The sequence below is a fragment of the Nannospalax galili genome, unplaced genomic scaffold (assembly GCF_000622305.1).
Source record: "Nannospalax galili isolate Female #2095 unplaced genomic scaffold, S.galili_v1.0 scaffold829, whole genome shotgun sequence".
NCBI classification, from domain to species: domain Eukaryota; kingdom Metazoa; phylum Chordata; class Mammalia; order Rodentia; family Spalacidae; genus Nannospalax; species Nannospalax galili.
In genome coordinates this window covers 3,966,296-3,988,209 of record NW_008360329.1, presented here as the reverse complement: position 1 = coordinate 3,988,209, position 21,914 = coordinate 3,966,296, and the positions used below count along the sequence as shown (strand labels likewise).

General features: G+C 39.6%; 1 protein-coding gene across 1 annotated transcript in view; it reads left to right on the top strand.

The window, feature by feature from the left end:
• Znf704 (zinc finger protein 704) overlaps window positions 1–21,914 on the top strand; it is a 225,821-nt gene that overhangs the window by 30,063 nt on the left and 173,844 nt on the right. Inside the window, exon 2 of the mRNA XM_008826084.2 lies at window positions 13,620–13,858. Within this exon, the coding sequence (XP_008824306.2) occupies window positions 13,641–13,858 (218 nt within the window). The 5' untranslated portion in view covers window positions 13,620–13,640. The remainder of the gene's footprint in view (window positions 1–13,619; window positions 13,859–21,914) is intronic.

The following is a 21,914-nucleotide window of genomic DNA, read 5'->3' as shown; positions in this document are numbered from 1 at the left end:
GCGGGGGGGGGGGGGGGGGGGCTTCTGTCTGTAAGCAAGAATTGGGACTGGTTTCTGCCATCAGAGCCAAAGAAAGGATGCTTCATGGAAGCTAACTGTGTTCAGTACTGTGGAGAATGACAATTGAAAAGTTTTTACTATTAAATTTATTTTTAAATTGTGACTCTACCAAAAATATACTTTGGTGCTGTTATAGCTTTGGTGGAAGTAGGAATTGAAGAGGAAATAGGATGTAGTGAAGGAAAGATGGCTTGAGGAGACAACTCCATGGGTGACTTGACCAGGAGAGGGACTTGAGCAGAGGGACAGTAGATGAGTGGAATCACCAGAAGATTTGTTAAAGAGGAGGCATGATTGTTTGCCAATGAGAAGAGACTAAGAGACTAGGAGAGAGCTCAATGAGGCAGATCTGCAGCTAGGCTCAGTCACGGATGTTCCTTTTAGGTCTAAGGTTGGTGTTCATAATATACATGAGGCAAATTTTAATGAAGTGCCTTGCACTTTCAGACTTGGTAACTGTAGCAATTACTGTTACTATTACTACTGTTATGATCTCACTGCCCTCTGTTGTCCTGAGCACCACAATATACAGGATATCCATCACTCTGACCTGATTTTGCAGATCTTCCTTTCACTGTATCATCTTCACTTCATGATATTTAGCCAACATTTATGAAGCACCCAGTGTGTGCTAAAGATAGGTGAGGTTCCTGGGATACAGCATGGAGTAAATTTGTTACTAGTTTCTGAAACACTGAGGGAAGGAAGTTAGTTCTTTATCCCTTTATATCAGATATCACTTAGGTTGCTAACAGGAGCAGAACTACCAGAGGGGTTTGTGGCTTTGTATTTATTTATACTCGCATGCAGGTACACACACACACACACACACACACACACACACACACACACACACATCTATTGTGACTGCTTTAGCTGCTCGGAGTCCACCAGCAGGAAGGCAGGATTCTTCCTCTACCCCAGCGTATCTTTGTTTCCTTTTTTTGGTAGAGTTGGATCATACCCAGGTCCTGTGCATGCTAAGCTTGTGCTCTGCCACTGAGCAACACACCTTTATCCTGAGGCCTTTGCTTATTCATTTATCTCATTTTAGGCAATTCCATTTTTAAGTAATTTCTCTTACGAAGTCTATGTTGAAGTAAGAGATAACTTGCCACTCTATCCCCATCTGCTCTGTTCTGCATAAGCAGACCTGTATTATAGAGAATTACATTTATGTCAAGCAGATACACAAATTTATTCTAATGCGGATTGTTTAATTTCTTGAGTGCACACTAGCTGCATTGATTAGCAGATTTTATTTAGTCATCTGTTCAGCTAGTAAAATACTCAACTAGCTGTGAATTAAGAGCACAATCCAAGCAAAAATGTGAATTCATTAGTTTTCAATTTGTTTTTAATTTCACTTACTGTTGCTGCCCAAAGGAATAATAAGTTGTATTTTAAATGAAATGTGTATTGAAGGAGGAAGCCTCAGAAACTCACATTCTTTTTACTTAAAATTTGCTTCTACTGTGGTCTGCAAGTTTAAGAATAGCGTGTGAGACTGTAACAATTATGGGTGAATTAGAACAATTCCATTTCTTTGTTCTTTGTTCTAGAGGAGATTGAACCTAGGATATGGTGCACTAGGCATTCTACACTGAACTACGGTATCCCTGGATCTCTTTAAAGAAAAAAAAAAAAAAGCTTTTTTTTTGAGACATGGTATTTTTGTAGCTGCAGCTGGCCTGGACTGAAACTCACTGTGTAGATCAAGTTGGCTTTTCTCTCACAGAGATCTGCCTGCCTGTGGGATTAAAGGTGTGTACCACCATGTTTAGCAAAAAGAAAAAAGAAAAACCAACTTTTGTCTTAAGAAATGGTCTTGGGAGCTGGAGAGATGTCTCAGCAGTTAAGAATACTGGTTGTTCTTGCAGAAGACCCGGATTTGAATCCCAGCACCCACATGGCAACTAACAACTGTCCATAAGTCCAGTTCCAAGGGATCCGACAGCCTTTTCTGTCCTCCGCGGACATTGCATGACACAGGTGCACTTACCTACATGCAGGCAATACACACATACACATAAAATAAAAATAATAAATAAAATATTTTAAAAAATGATCTTGTGAGTTACCTAGACTGTATATAGTTCAGGCAGGCCTTGAACTTATGAGTCTCCTACCTCAGCCTCCGAAGTGACTGGGATCATAGGCCTCTGCCACTAGCTTATTGCCAAATAAACTATACTCGATTTGTAGTCCAGCCCTTTTGGCTAGAAGAAGTCGAAATCAGTTCAGGGTTAAAAAAAAAAAAGCAAACAAATAAGCAAAAAACTAGAATATGGCGATATGGATAGAGTAGATATTTTGATTAAAGAGAGAAATCAGGTATTCAAACTCAGACGCAACCTCTAGCCAGGGACTGGAATTCAGAGGGGGTTGGGAACTCTGTCACTGCCTTTCTGTCCCTCAGTGCACCAGTCTTCCCTTCTTGTTTCCTTCCAGAATTTTCTTCCCCTCTCTTCCTTGCCATCCTCCACCCTCTCCACCCCCTTTCTTTCTCATTGCTGCCTCCTCTTCCTGGTTCTCTCTCTTTTCTCCTGTGCATGTCTGGCCTGCTTGCTCAGCTGTACTCTCTGCCCCTCATTGAAATCAGATTTGGTTCTCTCCAATCATTTGGCCCTGTTTGTACCCAGAGAAATTATACAGAACTCTTTTTAAGAATTGATTTGGTGACCAAGGATGTAGTTTAGTGGTGGAGGACTTGCCTAGTATGCATGAATCCCTGGGTTTTCAGTCCCTAGCAGTAGAGCAAGGAGCAGGGATTGATTTGGCCACACACACACACACACACACACACACACACACACACACACACGAAGTGTATTCTCCAATGCACTGCTTTAACCATTGTTCTGAAAAGAGTGTTTTGTTAGGTGCATTTCACAAGGTGTGGTCTGATTCCCATAGTCAGCTACAAATGACTGGTCCATGCAGAATATGAACCTCTAATCTTGCCTTACTTCTCACAGACCTCCTCTCTCTGCCTAGGATGAGTACCTGAGCTCTCAGGGGTACTCAGGCTGGCAGTCGAGAAGAAAGGGCTTTGGGGAAAGAGGGTCATGTCTCTCCTAGGGGCCTGTAAGTTTGTGGTCTCCAGTGTAGCCCCCTGATGTGATGGAGTTCCCAGATTTGAAGAAGAGATGATAGGGTCCCACCACCCTAGAAATGACATTGGCCATCAACAAAGGCTGTGACCAGCACAGTTCTTTGTATTGACAGTCTGTGTAGACCAGCTGTTACCTCAGTAAGGCCGTGGCCTATGTTCCTTCAGAAAGAAGTTTACAAAAAATTAAAAACTTGGGTAAAACACAGACGGCCACAACTGGCAAAGTTTTAGAGAATAAGAGATTGCAGAGTACATCTGGATAGGACTCCTATATTAAACCTCATCCATTAAACCCATGGCTCAAGGACCATGGAAGAGAGGCAGAAAGATTGTAAGAGCCAGGGTTGGTGCATGAACATAAGGAGACAGGCTTTCAGGCCACTGGGAACTTGCTCATATAAACCTGCAGCAAAGATGACAGCATGCACAAGACCCATGCTGACTTAGACAAAAACACAGCGTAGAACAAGGTAAAAGGGCAGCAGGCCCCAATCATAGCAGAGGAACTATTGGCAACTGATTATTGCTGAGTGAGGGAGACCTGATCTTCTTTAAGAGAGTGACTCTGGAAAGGCTGACTACACTCCAGTGGATGAATTTGTACTGAGGGACTTCTGGGTAAAAATGCTTGACTGGATAGGACTTAATATATATTACAGAACACATGAAATCCAGTGGGGAGAATATGGGAGGTGTGTATAAGGGAGGGGTGTCTAAATTTGATTGAGATCCGTTATATGAAATGCATAAAACCTCATTAAAATATTAAAAATATACATATAAAATTTAGAGCCTAAATTATACCTGCATAAAATAGTCCCTCTAATATTAATATAAGAGGAATAAAGGTGGTATTTATTGTCATTAATTTTATTCTTAATTGTAAATGTAAAAACTCATTTGGGGAGTAAGTGGACACAGTCTACTGTTAACCATAGACAGGTGGGCAGGAGGGCCATGGTCATACCTGGGACCTAGCTGGTCCATGGTGTTCCCTAAACAACTCATGCTGTTGGGTGGAATCATCACTCCCCAGGGTTTTGAAATTTATGTAATATTAACTGTGACTTATATCTGAAGTTATGCCTTAATATCTCTGTACAGATTTGTCCTGGGTTCACCTGGTAATATGTGTAGAAAGAAGGTTGAGAGTCCTCTAATTTAAAAATAAAGCAAACCCTATTTTCTCCATAGATTTTGTTGTAAAATAGGGGTTGCACTTCTAGAGATAATGCCCATAAAAAAAGTTGAAAACTTTGAGAAGAGTAAGCCGCTGAGAATTGGGTTTCCCCATGTCACGGCACAGTCACTGTTTCACAGTTGGTGGCTTCTGATATTGCTCTTGAGAACAAGGAGTTCTAGGACCTCATACTTGGTAGCTCTGTGAACTTGAGTCCCTCTGCCTTGGACTTTCGTTGGTGGGCTGCCGTGAAACACTTGCAGTCTTCCAAACGCCACTTGTTAATTCCATAGGAACAATTGCCCTGCCTCAGACACTCCCTAATCCTGGGAACAAATCAGCAACTAAAACAAAAATGGCTGCTGCCCTGTCCTCATGGAGCTGGTGTTCTCATAGAACAGCTCAGACCGTAAATGTAAGATTATGATGCAGATTGGAATAAAATGATAAGAGATGGGTCTACAGAACAGAGCAGAATTGAGTATGAAAGTAGGAAAGGAGAATTACCATTTTAAATAGGGAGAGCAGTATTGACTTCACTAAGAGATTTGAGTAAAGACAGCGAGGAGGTGAGTGTATGCTTGAAGGAAGAAAAATTCCCAGGAAGTTGGAAGTAGCAGTGAAAAAGGCCTTAAGGCAGTGGTGTGCCTGGTGTGTTCAGGGCCAGCAAGGATGAGGGCTTGTTCGTCAACATGCTGTTACTGTAACAAAATACGTAAAGAATCAACTTACTTTCTTTAAGACAGGTACTTGCTATATAGCCCAGGTTTGCCTCAAACTCCCATTTCTCTTACTCCCCTGAGTGCTGAGATTGCAGGTATGTGCCACCATGTCCAGTGAGAGAAAAGGTTTATTTCTGCTTACAGTTTTGGAGGGTTCAGTCCATGATTGGGTGGTCCTGTTGTTTTGGCCATCATAGTTTGAAACATAATTGTGGGATGTGTGGCAGGGAAGCCCCTTCACATTATGATCAGGAATGAGCAAGGAATAGGAGGAATAGGAGGAAGGAATAGGAGGAAGAGGGCCCATAGGACTCCCACCTCTTATAGTTTACATAATTTCTCAGGAGTGTCTAACTAGAAACTAAGATTGGGGGGAGGGTTTTCTAGATCCAAACTGTAGCACTGGTAGAAATGAGATGGGAGGGGGAGGAGGTAGGAGAGAGAGAAAGTTAGATAGCAGCCTCATGGGAGGCCTCATCACTATAAGGAGTTCAACTTTTATTCTGGGGACAGTGGAGAGGCATTAGAGTGTTCTGAGCAAGGAGAGGTGTGACCTGACTGGTATTTAAAAGGATAAGAGATAGTGACAAGGAACTGGGAGCTGGGGGAAGTGGGACAGATCAAAGCAGGGGTCCTGGGGAAAACTGTGCTCATCCAGACAAACACTGTGGTGACTTCACCAAAGTGGTAATTGTGGGGGTGGCGGGAAGCACCTGGATTCTAGACGTATTCTAGAAGGTCAAGTGCACAGTATTGGCACATGAATGCCTGTGATTGGTTGGCTTAAAATGTGAGTTGTATGAAAAAAAGTAGAATATCTAATGTGATAAGTTCAAATTTCTATATCCTGAAGTTAAGTAAGTTTGGCCCATAATACTGATAATCCCTCTGTTCTTATATTTGGTTAGAAAAGATAAACAAATGAAGTTATCTTTGCTTAAATTTAAAACTTCACGGGATTTTTTTTAAAATTCAAGGCTTTTCTGAAAGGATCTAAAATAATACTCAAGTTGTGTGTTCTTACTTACATAATGTTAATAGAAGGGCTGCTACTTAGCCAAGTCCTCGCCCACTAGAGAATTTCACAATAACTTTCCATCGTAAATGTGCTGCTGACTAATCTGCTGTTAACCAAGCCAAGTCATGGTTTGTTGAATATTAAATTGTCAGAATATTAGAGTTAACACTTTCGTAGTAAACTCAGTTTAACAACACTGATTGCTGAGATAGTTGAGTATGGGATTCAAAACCTAACAGTTTCAACTTCACCCTTAAGTTTTACCTCTCACCCTATGAACACCACCCCTAAGCCAGTCTGGTTGTAATAGATAAGATACTGTGTTTCAGTGCAGAAAAATAATTCACTTGAAGACAAAACAGTCAACAAACCTTCAGTGTTCAGAAGGCAGAGGGATGAATAGAATCCTGGAGCTAGTAATTGGAAACAATTGTTTCAGAACTGGGTAGATTTGCTATCTAACTTATTTTTCAATGTATTTAGTGTGAAATTTAAAGAATTTAATCTGAAGTAAGGAAGTAGAGAGAGATCTGTTGACTGTTTTTAGAGGTAGTTTTTATCAGTTCTCTCAAGATTCTGATCTTTCGGTTTGTCTTAGCAATAATACTGTGAATTAACAGACTCATTTTTTTCCTATTATTAAATGGGAACTTTACATCTCTTTGTAGCATGCTTTTAAGTTACAGGGCTGATTGCGGGTTCCACGTGGTATCTGATATCATCATCAGTGATTAAACATGTAAACAGTGCATGGTATGAAAGCAAGTTCTATAAATAAATCCAAATATGTAACCTGTATCTGAAATAGAAAGAAATCTCTTATGAAGTTCACCAAAGGTGACCTTGTGGTTTCCTGGTGAAAGGCAGGATCCTTCTTCAAGTGTTGCTAAGCTGGAGGGACCACTACCTGGCTTTGTTGCCTGCCCTGCCAGTGTTTACGCTGTGGCTTGAACTTCATGTTGTTTTTCAGAATTTCTGTAACACTTTTATTATTCAGAAAGTCCCAGAAGGCAGCTGGGTTAGCTTTCTGCAGATTATTCCTGGAAATCAGTTAATCTCCAGAACCAGCTCCTCAAACCTGATTGGGTGGGGATAAGTGACAGTAATTTCCAAGAGTCAGTGTTGACACATGCTTTTTGGCTTCTTGATAACTGTAAATTCAGAGGGAGGATGTCAGGAGAAAAGGGAGCTGCAGTGCTCTTGGATATAGACAGAGGCAGGATGGGTCAGTATATGGGCAGGGCCAGAAGCCGTTCTCTTTCTAATGTGTTGTTACCATCTTCTGTGGAGGCCAGATTTTTTTTTTATTGTTATTGTTGTTGTTATTGTTTTTCTATTGAGAAAGGCTGAGGAGCTCCAGTGTCTGGCTTAGAAAGTTGTGTCCCGATTTACAGGGGACATCATTTAAGGGAATTCTAGGCTTAAATAGATGCTGTGAACTTCTTGTTGAAAAAAACTACAACTTCCTCATATCCTGTACATCATATTTGTGCATACACTGATTATCTTCTTCCAGAAAAACAAAAGCTGTTCATTGCAGTAAAGATTCTGAGTTTTATGTGTCAGTTGGTAATTGGTAATTGGTAGTATTCTCATATAATTGAACATTGAAGCTTTGTTCCCTTGCAAGAAATTACCCTGGATAATGTGGATCTGTGATACTATATGAAGGGATTCTGTGTTGGTAGGAAGGGGGAGTGAATAAAAGTTATTGTAGTACAGATCGCTAAGACATGAGACTAATCAGCAGAAGCAATAGTGCCAGTAGATGCATTATTTTAAGTAATCATTGTTTCCTGTAATAAATACATATGCAACAATCATGGAAAACTAGTAGAAAAATATTATATCGATGATAGATTCTTGAGAAATATTTATGAACATGTCTTTTATAGTAGGATAATGTAAGTTTTAAAATACCAAATTGCATGTGGATATTTAAAAAAATCACAAACAAGATAGAAAACTTGGCCTTTACATCTGTTACCAAAGAACATGCTAACATTTTAGAATATTCTTTCAGAGAGATTCCTCCCTTTATAACCATTCCTTTTCTCTGAGATCACAGTACATATAATGTAATATTCTTTTCACAGCCAATATATTAAATTTCTCTAAATGCATTTTCTTTGTGAATATTTAACTGAAAATGTATTGCTAAATATTTCAGTAAATTTCTTTTAGTACGATAAACATTTCTGTGATAAATGTCTTTGTGTATTCTTCCCCTCCCCCTACATAAATGTAGAATTGCTGTATCAAAGGAGTTCACAGATTTTGTTATGTTTCTCCAGGTCAGCATTCTGACCTTTGTATATTCCCATCAATAGTATGTAAAAATTCCTTGTTAAAAAGCATGGAAAGGAGCTGGATGTAGCTCAGTTGGTAGAGTGCTTGCCTAGCATGCACAAGGTTGTAGGTTTGATCCCCAGCACCGCGTAAACTGGGTGTGAAATCCTAGTACCTGGGGGGATCAGAAGTTCAAAGTCATGGTTGACTATATAACAAGTTGGAGGCCGGCCTGGGCTGCATAATACCTTGTCTCAAAATATCAAACAACAAAACACAAAACCAACCAAAACCACCAAAACAACCAAAAAACCCCCAGAGCATAGAGAATTATTCATAATTTTTGTGATTCTCATAAGCAAAACAGCTTGTCTCGTTATTTCAGTTTTTCTATTTTTTAAAGTAAAAACCCTCTATAATCTCACTACTTAAAAATTATATATGTTCCCTTGTATATGTGTCCACCTGATTATATATGAAAAGAAGTAGAAGAAATTTCTAGCTCCATGCAATCTTCTGTTCCCTGAGGTGTGTAGATTTTGGCATACTATTTTGTTTTTTTAATTCAGAGAATTCACATCCAACCTGGTGTGTATCTTGGTCAGGGATCTTGAATGGGTTGGAAATAAACGTGTTACCTGTAGTAGAGTGTGGGTACATTCATTCCAGTGTCGCTGTGTGGGGGTACACTGCATTCACTTAAAACTTAGTTTGATTCAGCAGTTCCTTGCTCCTGGAAATTTTTCTACAAAATTCTTCCTCAAGCACATAAAGATATGCATACAAGGATGCTCATCATTTTTAATAATGAAAAATTGAAAAGTACCTTAATTTCTGTGAGGAAATTGATAAAAAGCAAATGACCTTGTGAAGTGTTATCATGTTCAAAACAAAGAACTGTAGGGAACCTACTACGCATGAAAAGATGTTCCTGAGAGATTGTCAAGTAAAAACATGTAGTGTAGTTACATCCAAACCTATGTTCTCTGAAAATTGTTAAAAGCTGTTCTGTGGAGTGGGCCTGGCTGAGCAGGGTTAGAGGAGAGTAGAGAAAGACCAAGAGGCTTTCCTTTTATGCATTTCAGTTGAAAGTTTACTAGGCACATAGTTTGTAGGAAAAAAGCATTTAAAAATGAAAAGTGCATTTCAATGTGATAGAAAAACCGAAAGGTAAAATGTTTTAGTGAGGCTTTTTAGATTCCTCTGATTAATTGAAAAATCCAAAAGCTTGGGCTTTCCTGAACACAGCTGAGTATAAACTATTTCTTGTAGTTACAGTGTTTCATTTGCCCTGAGGTAAAACTGAGAAGAGGGAGCAGGAGGTCAAAAGAGAGTTAGCCCAAGCAGGAGTAGATACACCCAGATGCTGCCTGCCTGTGAAGGAACAAGACAGTGCTTCTTAAGGCAGCCCTTTGAGGGCCGCAGTGCTGAGGATGGAAGCCACTTATTCTCTCCAGGAAATGTTTCCATATCCTCCTAGGCAGACCCTTTACCAAAGTGCCTTGTTACCTACCCTCTTTCAGTTAGTCAGTGACCATTTTCAGATGTATTAACAGGAACCATATACTCCAGGTTGATTGTCCCGTATCTGAAAGGCTTGGGACTGGATGGGTTTTGGAGTTTGGATTTTTCAGGAGTTTTAGAATATTTGCATATACATGATGAGATCTCATGGTCATGACTCAAGTTTAAACACAAAACTCATATATGTTTTTTGTGTACTTTATATAGATTGCCTGAAGGTAATCTTATATAATACTCATAATAATTTTGTACATGAAACAAATTTCCTGGTGTAGAATTCTCTGTCTGTGGTATCATGCTCATAGACTTTGTGTGCTAGAACATTAAGGTTTTGGATTTCTGGGTTAAGGATGTTCAGTCTGTTAGCCCTCTGCTTCCATCTTATCCATATGTGACAGCCTCAATAGTCCTTCCTTGTACAGGGGACACTTCTTTTTTAGAAATCTAGATTATGTTTGTTCCAAAATATCTGCCTTGTGTTTTCTCTTGAGAGTTACTCATTTTCTATCTGCTTGCCCACATTTATTGTCTTACAGGGTTTCTAGCTTTGTAATCTGGGTCTTTCTTCATTCCTTAGTTTTTTGGTTAACCCCATATTTGTAGCTCAGTGAATCTCTTGACAAGGAAATTCTTCCCCACCTCTTAGATTTCTGTTGCCACGAATGCATTGGTGTGTGGTTCAGATTTAGATCATCACCAGTCATCAGTGTGTAACACTTTCCCTTGCCTTCCAAATTTTTACATACTGAAAGAAAAAGAAAACCTACTAAAAATTCCTATCACTCTTGCTTTTCCTGGATGAGTGTTTAAGGTGCTTGAGGGTGGTTGCTAGGTTTTCTCCCCAGTTGATCCATTAAGTGGTAGTGATGGTAGTGAATCAGGAGGCTTGGAAGTACCCAAGGCTCCAGCAGATGAGCAGGCTCTTTTGAGTGGCCATATCAACCAGATCCTGTCAGTCAGGACCCCTCTCAGAAGCAGCTGTTTCTACCCAGGTTGTAGTATCTTCATGATACTTAGACTCTAGTGACGTCCTTGGCAGGCCCTTATTGACCCTCACTTAGCTCTGTGTGCTATTTCTTCTTTTGTGGCACTCAGAAAATGCTGCTGCTGCTGTTCACTTCTCTCCATTCAATCAGGTTTTTTGTTATGTTCTTTCTAGCTGTCTTCTGTCAAACTCTCTGCCTGCATAGAGCCATAGCATAGAGTGATTTCTCAGATGGTACCATACCATTAAGAGAATATTGACTCATATTTATGAGTTACCAATAATTAATTGACACTAGCTTCCAAGAAGGAAACATGGCCTAGCCCTTGCAGATCACCAGGAACAGTTTTGTCAGTAGGGCACTATGTAAACTGGGGAGGGAAAAATGTGCCCTTGAGCAAATGAAGTACAAAAAGTTCCTTTCCAGGTGAATGGATTAGAAAGATACCCTTCTTGCACGGATGAGGAAGCTTAGAGAACTGGCTTGAACGGGGATTGGATTTTAGTCCTACCTTGCATTTGCAGGGTATGACCATACCACTCACTGCTTGTAGCAGTCCTGTGTTTCAAAAAAATAACAAAATGGATTCATGGACTTTGTGGCCACATCTTTTTGTCGCAATTTCCAAATTTCTGATCTAGGGTTCTTAGGCACATCCCCTCACACCAGTCGCTGTTTACTTGGCTCATCTCATCCTCTTCCCTACTGCCCTATTGAATCATAATTTAAGTAGCATTCATCCCATCGTAAGAACACAGGTCAATGAATTTTAATGAACTTTGAGCTGTGGTCTATTTGTAGAATGTACCCACCATCTTGCAAAGTTCTTTCATGCCTAGTTGAAATCAGCACCTGATTCTCCTCCTGACCCCAGACAACCATCAGTCTTCCTGTAGGTTTGCTGCTTCTGGACACCTCAGAAAAGGGATTGCTTCTTTCTTCTGCTCAACTGATGGAAGATCCAGGTAGTGTTTGTTTGCAGCAGTTGAGTGTTACCATGTCTCTGTCTGCATAGTGATTTAATATCTTTTGCTCATTTTTGTAGTTATTTTTGGTCTTCTGATCATTTCTAGTCACTTTTAAACAAGGAATGTGGACTCAGTTGTCTCTGAAATCTATTCCATTGCTAAAATTCTCTGGTTACTATTAAGAGATTAGTTCTTGTGTAGGAAATATTTTAGATTGATAGCTTGCATTGTTGAATATTACTGCAATTTGTTTTACTATGAAGCCTTGGCCAAGAGCATAGCATATGATTATTACATCATTTTGGTAGGAAATTTATTGTATTTGTATGTATTTGCTTCAGATTTTTCTCTTAAATTGTTAGGTTAAAGCTATATTTCTTGTAGTGTCTTCCTGCTGTAAAAGTTAGATGTCATTTCAAAGGCCCAGTTGGCCCTAGGGGGAGGCATAGTATTAATTATTGTTCAACTTAATCCTCCCCACACAGTTAATTATTCTGTTACATGGCATTTAGGAGAAGCTGTCAATAATCATCCAAACCAAGGCCTCTGTTTCTCCTTTTATGCCTGGTGTTTAATGTCTTCATGTTGCATCACAGGCTGGGAACAGGCCAGTAAAGAAGCAAGTGCCTTCCTGGTACCCCCACATCTAGGCAGATTTATATACAATATTGATTAGTGGTGGATGTTTAAAATACTTGTAATTTGCTGTCTACTGCATTGCCCTTTGGTAGTATGAATTATTTTTGCTCCTTTCTCTTGTATATGTCATTAAAACAGTCAACACTTTAGAGCAGGCATTCATTTTCATGATCTAAGGTAAACTTTCAATGATTTCCCATTAGAACAAAGTGGCCAGTCTTTTCCTTTGGAGCTGGTTATAGGTCTGTCTCCTACCCCCCAACCCACAGGAAGCTGATCTTCACTCTCCCTGACTGGGATGGCTAAGGGGAAGATGGAGGATGGAGCCCCTTAGAGCTGTGTTTTCACATGGAACATTCATGCCAGCCAAGTCATCCCTGGGATCTGGAAATCCCATATCTGGACAGTTCCTATGAGCACCATATACATATTTCGGAGTTTTATGGTGATTAATACTAGACACTACTGTTATCCAACATACATAGTTATATTTTATTCTGAAAATGCTGTAGGCTTATGGCTTTTAAGTCTGTAACTGTAAATCTATTTGACCAAGTTCTTTTTGCGTTTTATTCTATCTGAAATTAAATAGAAACAAACAAGCATATTCTCAGTTTCAGTAGGCTGGTAAAGACTTATTATTGATCACACAACTGGGCTCCACACACCGACTCCACAAGGAGAAAGCTTGTTTCATGTGCCTGTGACATGTCTTGCTGCTGAGCATATTTTAAAACATGCTCCATTGAGTGGTGAGATTCCAGATTACCATAGTTTAACCCTTCTTGCTACACTTATGACTCACACTCATTTGTTGCTAAATTCATTTGTAATGGTAATTATGTTACGAAAACCTTTTTTAAACTTTTGTCTTTTTTCCTCTAGTGATTACAATTTGGAAATAATGGGATTCAATTCACTAAGCTTTGATTTCATATTTGTCTTACATCCTATTCATTAAAACTAAGATCAGTATTAATAGTTAAAGTTTGCCTTTATGCATTAGATGTCTTTCATTAAACAATAAACTCCTAAGACAAATGGAGAGGAGAGTGTAGCCTCTCCTCATGACAGCACTGCAAAGCTGATGTTCTGTGTTTCTGTGTTCCATTTTGCAGGTGGGGAGTTTTAAGCGGGAAATGACTTTCACGTTTCAATCAGAGGACTTAAAACGTGACTCCAGTAAGAAGATGTCTCATCACTTGTTCCCCCTGGCCATGGAGGAAGATGTGAAAACAACAGACACTAAAAAAGCCAACCGGATCCTTGATCATGAAAAAGAAAACACTCGATCCGTCTGTCTCCTTGAGCAAAAGCGAAAAGTGGTTTCCTCCAATATTGATGTCCCTCCAGCAAGGTAAGGGGACTTTACATTTGGTGTGCAACTGCCGCAGGAAGTGGATGGAGGGCAGGCCCCCACCTCTGTCTTGTCTCTTTTCCAGAGTATAAACTTAACAAGGGTTTTTTTTGCCTAGTTTTCGCTGATTGTTTTGTGAAGCAGAGTAGGTGGACCCCCCTCGTCAGAACTGCCTTGAAGCTGCTATAGTTGAAACTATTGTGGCTCAGAGAAAAGAGTTCCTAGATTTTTTGATGGAATAAAAATAAAGAGCAAAAGAGTAAATGCAAAAACATGAATAGAATGAAACATAATGTGGAGGATTGATGGTGCTTAAAGTAAGTGTGCTCAGATTGTGTGTGCGTATGTGTGTGTGTGTATAGGATTGACAAATTATGGCAAAGATAAATTTAGACCTGTCTCTCTTTGTGTGAATTGTGAGATAAGTTTAACTTTTTTAAAGGTTTTATTAAAATGATGATTATGTTGTGACACAGGCCATAGATGGCCTGCAAAATCTTATATATGTAGTGTTCAGTGATGCCTGGCTGATGCTGGGTTATCTTTTCCTTCCTTCCCTTTCCTTCCACCTTCCCTCCCTCCCTCCCTCTCTCCCTCCCTCCCTCTCTGTCTCTCCCCGCCCTCAGTAGTCCAGGCCCACTTCTGCCTGGAATTAAAGGTGTGCACCACCACACTTGGCTTGTGGTTGTGGTTTTCTTTTAAAGATAGTTTTATCTGGGCTGGGGAAATGCTCAGTGTATAAAATGCTTTCCCTGCAAGCATGAGGACCTAAGTTCAAGGCCCTAGGATCCATGCAAAGCTATATGTAGTACTGTGCACATCTATAACTCCAGGTCTTTTGGGCACAGGTGGGAGGAAGAGGCAAGAGACCCCCTAGAAGTTCACAGGACCCCTAGCCTGGTGTGCACAGTGGAAAATAGCAAAGAGACTCTCAAATAAGATGGAAAGTACCACCTGACACTCGAGGTTGCCTGCTCACTTTCATAGTCACACCGTGGTACACACATGCCTCCCACATATGTACTCACACAAACACACAATAGATTTGTCTTAAAGCTTGGCCCAGAGCGTTTATCACATTATTTTTCTTTAATCTCTGTCTGGTAGCACTGAAGGATAATTGTCGAGTAGAATGACTGTGAAGCAGAGTAGAATACCCAGGTACACTCACATATGCACACACGCACATGCACTTGCACATGCACACACTCATGTACATTCACACACACACACTCTTACACACACACACACACACACACACACACACACACACACACACAGAGCCTGTTACTCATTTTCCTGACTCCGCATCAGGCCCCATGTAGAAAGCCCCCTTCACAGCAGGGCTTTGCATCCTTTTGTTTGTGCTCAGTCTCTAGCCTAGAACAATGCCTAGTCACCTTCTGGGGCCTCCATAAGCACCCATCAGATGAAGGAAGGGATGGGAATGCTCTGTCTAGCATGACAGGTTGCTTATTTTTAACATGTGTACTGTGTTTTGTTGCCAGAAATCATTAGCATGAAACTTTAGAAGCAATTGTTTGAGAAGTCCTGTGTTCGTTTAAGTGATTAGTGACAGCTAGCAAGGAAAACAATACCCGTGGACAAGGAACAAGTGACCCTCTTCCACCTGCTCATGGCTTGTAATTAGGATTTTTATTGTTTTCTGGATTAAATAGAGGGAATATCTTTTCTAGGAAATTACATGTTACTACATCTGGCTGCCAAATTGTCACACTTTTTGGAATTATAGGTCTCATGGTTTTCTTTAACCTCTAATTGCCAATTTTGTATATCTTTTCTGTCTAAGTATTTGGTATTATTTGCTTTTCTATGATTTTCACATAAAGTACTTATTAAATTATTTGGGATTTGTTCTTTTTACTGTGGCTTCATTGTGAGATGTTTTATAATGTCCTGAACAAGCAGATACCTTTATTCATATCTATTGTTTAGTTGACTCATAGGACAAATGACATGGTAGCTATGTGAAATGGGAAGTGCTATACTTTTATTTTCTTCCTAAGCCTGACAGGCAAAAGCATTGCTAGCTTAGTGCTGACTTGCAGTTCTGTAGAACTCATTTTGCATTATATTTTCAATGGAGTATTTAATATATGTAAAAGACCTGGAATTAATCACTTCATATTGTTGCAGATTGTTGTAGGTATATCTTTGGTTTTGCGTTGTTTTGTTTTAGACAAGGTCTCATATAGCTTAGGCTGGCCTGGAACGCACTACATAGTCAAGGATGTCCTTGAACTTCTGATCCTCCTGCCTTTACCTCCTGAGTGTGGGGATTACAAGTATGTGCCGACATGCTCAGTTTATACCCTGCTGGGGATCTATCCCGGGGCTTTTGTGGATGTCAGGCAAGCACTGTAGTAACTAGGTTCCATCCCCAGCCCCATGTCTTTGTTCTTTAATTTCACTTTACCTATAGTAGCTTCTGGGGAGAATAATGGGAAAGAAGGGAAGGAAAATTCTTTCTGCTTTTTTGATGCTGGTCTGCAGAATGTTTTCATCTCTTCATGTTCACTGAATGGACATAGAATACACCACTCAAGCTAGTATTCCTGTGAGCTTTTCAACAATTGGGGGGCAGTTAATTAGGTTTTAAATCCATCAATATACAGGAAAAAAAAATTCCCCAATGACAAGGTATAATTTAGATGAATTAATCTATTATGGGAAATGCCAGTTAAAGTGTCATTGTTTGGGGTCTATGATAATACACTTGTTTTCATTGTTGTAGTAAAAAGTTTAATCATCATAAATATGCTAACACTTGGTGAAGTTTCTTTTTTTATTAAGTAGCCATGAAGGAATCAAGTTATGTAGTCTAATCTAATTCTCAAACATTTTATTTTCTATTTCTGCTTGCAGTCATCAAGTTACTTAATAAATGCCCACTGTTGGCTAGCTAAGTAGATCAATATTTTGTTGAAAAGAAACCCTTTTACATGGTAGGAAGGTATAAGATCTTTCTTTTTGCTTACTAAAGGAAAATGTAATTATAGCTGTTGTAGTGTCTGATGATGTTTGACTAAATCTGTATATGATCTGTAATAAATATATCTGTGTATATGTAATACATACATGTATATCTGTCCACACAATTACTGCAACTTAGTCTCCGAAATCCAGACATGGTGCTTTTGGCAGCTCTTAGAGGCAGGTGGCTGATTCAGGCTGGTAGACATTCCTGGTGCAGAGCCCCTCAGCAGTGTAGTCATGCCTTGCAGTGTTTCTCATTTTATCCTTTTCTTATTCCCATGGTATCTGAGAGTTTTCTTAGATTTTACTTTCTGTAGTTTGTGAAATGAAGCTTGAATATTATCTCCCATAGTTGTACATGAAAACAGTAGGTATATATTATTTGCCTTTCCACATCTCTGGGGAATTCTGGAACCGCATCTCACCTTGATCTTTACAATTCACCACCATCCAGCTTTCTAATTTCAGGTCTTGCCTTTGTCACCAGGCAGCAACGGAGTCCTTGCTATGGGTGGCTTAGAACTTGCTGAAAATATGAATGGGAGAGGTGCTGTCTTCCAGAAATGTATAGTGGAACCAGATAGACACTTAAATAGTTAAATCCAAGTAACAATTTTATATTTTCTGTCTTCTTATTAGAACTGGGTGAAGTTATAATGAAGGGAAAATCTTTACTAATAGGAGAGTTATGAATTTGATATATCTATTTAAAATCTGATTTTCTTTTATTAACCTTTTCAAGATAGAGAGGAATGGAATGGAGAAGGAAGAACTCCAAACCTGAGGTCTATTTTATTATTATTTTTAAATATTTTATGTAAGTGTACCTGTGTCATGCAGTGCCCACAGAAGTCAGAAGAGAGCATTGGATTCCCCTGGAACTGGAGTTACAGACAGTTGTTAGCCATGTGGGTGCTGGAACTTGAACCCGGGTCCTCTGTAAGAGCAGCCAGTGCTCTTATCCACTGAGCCATCTCTCTAGCTCCCCTGAAGTTTATTTTAATAACTTTTTGCAAGATACCCATTTTCTGATGACCTGTTTGAAAGTTGCTGGTTTCAGAAAGTATAAATTTGTTGCTCCAGATATGCTAAGCTCAGCCACCTGAGAAGCAAGTACCAAGACAGGATTAAACATACAGGCATTTTATTAGGAGAAATGTGGGATATAGAGCAGGTACAAGGCTGAGCCAGTGAGGTAGGGCACTGCCTGTTGGGAGGGTTGTCTTAGTACCTCTCATATTGTTCTGGCAGTCGTGACCTAGACAGATACAAAAGATGCTCAAATGGGGCTCTGGGTCAGTCAGTGCCATTCTTATGCTGTCTTCTGCCCTGGAATATTGCTCTAAGTGCCCTCTGCAGTGCACACAGGGTGGAGGCAGGAGCTGATCTCATGTCATCTGGCAGCCTGGATTGTCAGTATAGACCATTGGCAGTCTTTCTTATTTTAGAGAACCAGGCTTCAGAAAGAAAGCTCTAATGACTGTTAGTTCAAGACCCAAGATTGATGGCTTTGAGTCACGACAGGAAAGAATGACCTCTGCATCTCCCTTCTGAGTTGCCTGTAGAGACAGTAGAGACAGTGCTGATGCAGGAGAATACCCATGTTACTGGACTTGATCAATATGGCCTCATAGATTTCAGGAAGAAGAAGTGCTTCCTTTTGGGTGGGATTAAAGTGAGGTAAATGTATTAGAGGCTTGAGGTATTTATAGTATTTCTCAAACTATCCTACATTCTTCAGTGGATAAAACTACACCTTAAAAAGTGTATGAAAGAGCACATGACAGGCAGTCTTTCTCCTTGGACCTAAAAATCTCGCATTAACAGAGAGAAAATTCTTCCCTAATTTTAGGAATATTCAGGAACAGTAATTTGAATCAAGCTCTAAAGGACTGATATTTCTCTGAAGGTTTCATCATTACTAAGTTCAGATGCCTGGTCACAACAATGAAACTCAGCCCCTTCCAAAAGCAACTGTGAGTTGAGAACAAAGAATTAACCAAGTTTAAGTATGCACTCTTAAATATTTTTTAAGGAAAAACACAAGTTTCTTTGATCTTCATGGAGAATTGAGGAAAATAGACTTTAGGTATATAGACAGGAATTTGATGACCATGTTTTCAGGGTTCACTTGCACTGTAGCATATGGCAGTGTTCATCTTTTGATTGCAAAGTAATACCTCAGTCCATGGAAGAGATACATTTTCTTGTTTTTGTTTTGTTTTTGGTCTTTTTAAGGCAGAGTCTCCCTGTAGCCCAGGCTAGTCTGGAACTCGCTATGTAGACCAGGCTAGCGTCGAACTCACAGAGATCCACCTGCCTCTGCCTCCCAAGTGCTGGGATTGAAGGCGTGCACCACCACACCCGGCAGGACACATTTTCGTTATCCCCTCAGCAGTTGATGGGCTCTTAAGATTGGACAGGTAGTGAGGAACCAGATCATACTGAGTTAGAGTAGTTGTGTTGCATTTTTAACTTAAATTTTTGAGTAGAAGGATTTTATAGAGGAGAATCATATGCATTCATTTCTATTATAAAAGGTCACTTTAGCTGTGTAGAATGGGTTAAGGGAGACAAGAGTGGACCTGGGAAGAAGATCCATTAGAACACCACTGTGCATGTTCAGGGAAGGTGTCATGGGAGTTAGGACAGTTGAAATGAGAGACATGGACAGATCTGAGCTACAATTTTGAAGTAGAAGTGAGGCCACTTGGTTGTTAGCAGTAGAAAATAACACTGGCTGATTTAACAAGTTTTTTTTTTTTTTTTTTTTCAAAGACTATCGAGTAGTTGCTAGAGTCCTGGAGAAGGCTGGAGAACCAGGCCAGAAAATAGACAGCAGGGTGAGCATCCACAAATGGCTTTTGGGCTTCTGAAGTGAGAGAGGTGTGTAGGGTGTTCTGCAGACACAGGAGCAAATCCAGCCAGTGGCATAGAATAAAACTGATAGAGGCTGTAGTTGGGTATCACAGTTCTCACTTTAAAAAGGAATAGACAGACACAAAAATATTAAGTGTCATGTAGGAGCACACATGAAAAAATCTGTGTAAGCTTCTGACTCCACATGAATTTCCATTCTCTGTTGCCCCCTTCACTGTTTATGGGAGAATAATAATTTATTGACATTGTCTACCGTGATACTTAAATACATTGGCAATCCCAATATCTAACATCACTAGTTCTCTAGCCTGGAAAATAAATCCAATAGTTAGGTGGACATTATTCCATAGTCTAGATTGTTTGAGCATGACTTTTGTTATTCTGCTTTTGCCAGACATTGCTTTTTTGGAGGTACTGATGGTTAAATTTGTTGGATTTCACCCAAGTAGCAATTATAATTTGCTTATGCAGAATAATAGCTGTCTTCTAATTATAACTCTAAAGCTAAAGAAATCTATTAGCACACCAGCTATAACAAGGAAAAGAGAAAACATGGCCCAAAATATTCCTAGCCCCAACAAGCATCGTATTAGCATACTACAAATTATCAGTTTCCTATTGGAAGAAAACAAAGTATTCTGGTACAATGATTGTTTTGCAAGGTTTTAAAATATATTGACATCATATTTAACACTTGGTGGATAAACTGATGCAGTCGTCTTATCAGATGTCACTCTGAAATCATGTAGTTTAAAGAACTTCAGACACTTGTTTGCCTTTAAAGATACAGTGCAATAATTGACAAGTGATTTTATATATATGAAGGAGAGGTATGGGAAGTATCTCACTATGTCGTGCTGGCTGATCTGAAACTCAAGAGATCCACCTGCCTCTGCCTCCCAAATGCTGGGATTAAAGGCATGTTTTCTTGGTGTGCCCCACAACATTCAACTTCTTACTAACCTTTGAGTTTAAAGTTAGAAGGTGACCTGAGACATAAGCATGTTCTATGTGTATAGTGGGAAACCTGAGCCAGTCTGGGTACCGTTTCTACCACCGAAGCCTGCGTTTTCTCCATTGTCATGTACAGCAAGGTCTCCTATGATGAATTTGAGATAAAGCAAAATTCTTATCTTTTTATTTTTGTTTTGTTTCTGAGATAGTCTTAACTCTGTAGCCCAGACTGGCCTTGAGCCTACACTGATCTTCCTGCTTTAACCTCCCCAGCACTCAAGTTACAGGTATGAATATCATACCTAGCTTCAAATTTGCTACCTTTTGTTTCTGAATCTCAATAAGCCCACCAGTTCCTTGAGGAAATGTTTAGTGTTTTAAACACATTAGACGTTTGTCATGTTCCAAACTTATAGTTCATATGAGACTACCAAAGAGAGTTAACTTCAACACTTTTTAAAAGTCAAATTGTCTTTTAAATATATATATACTTTCATATATCAAGTGGGGAATACAAATGTACTCAGTCATGTTGAAGAAACACTAGTACTATATGATTTGTGGGCTCCCTTGGTTAAATAAAGCAATCTCCATAAAGCAGTGAGAACAATATCTTTTCCAAGAAACTCCTTCCCTTCCCTACTTGTCCCATCATTTCAGAAATTCAAGTCAGTAAGTAACTGTTCCCTTTGTTTGCTGCACAGAGGCCAAAATGCTGTATCTTAAGTACAGGTATAATCATGTGGAAAGTGATAGAGACAGGGAAATGGTAGGAACCCAAATAATTTAAATTATGACTTAATATAGCATGTTGTGCTGTCCATATAAAACCAAGTTCTGTCTTGCAGGGATTTAGATTCTTAATTATGCCTTGTAGTGACTTTAGTCATGCACTGAGTCAGAATCTTCCAAGAAAGAGTCAAGATCTGAAATGATACTTGAAAGGGAAGTAATTCTTGTCTCCCTTACTCAGGAGCAAAATTTTTGAACAGAATGGTGGAGTTTCTGTTTGCTATATATTTTTTTTTAATTGCTTTCTCTTTCTGCCTGGTGCTTCTAGATGATTTCTGAGATTTAAATGCAGATCTGCTGCCCCTCCACTCTGTCAGTGCTCCCCAGAAACACAAAGCAAAAGAGAAAGCCTTCCCCATAGCACTTCCCTCCTTTACCTTCATTTATTTTTTCTTCCTTCTTTCATCCTTTCCTTTCTCTCCCCCTCCCCCCT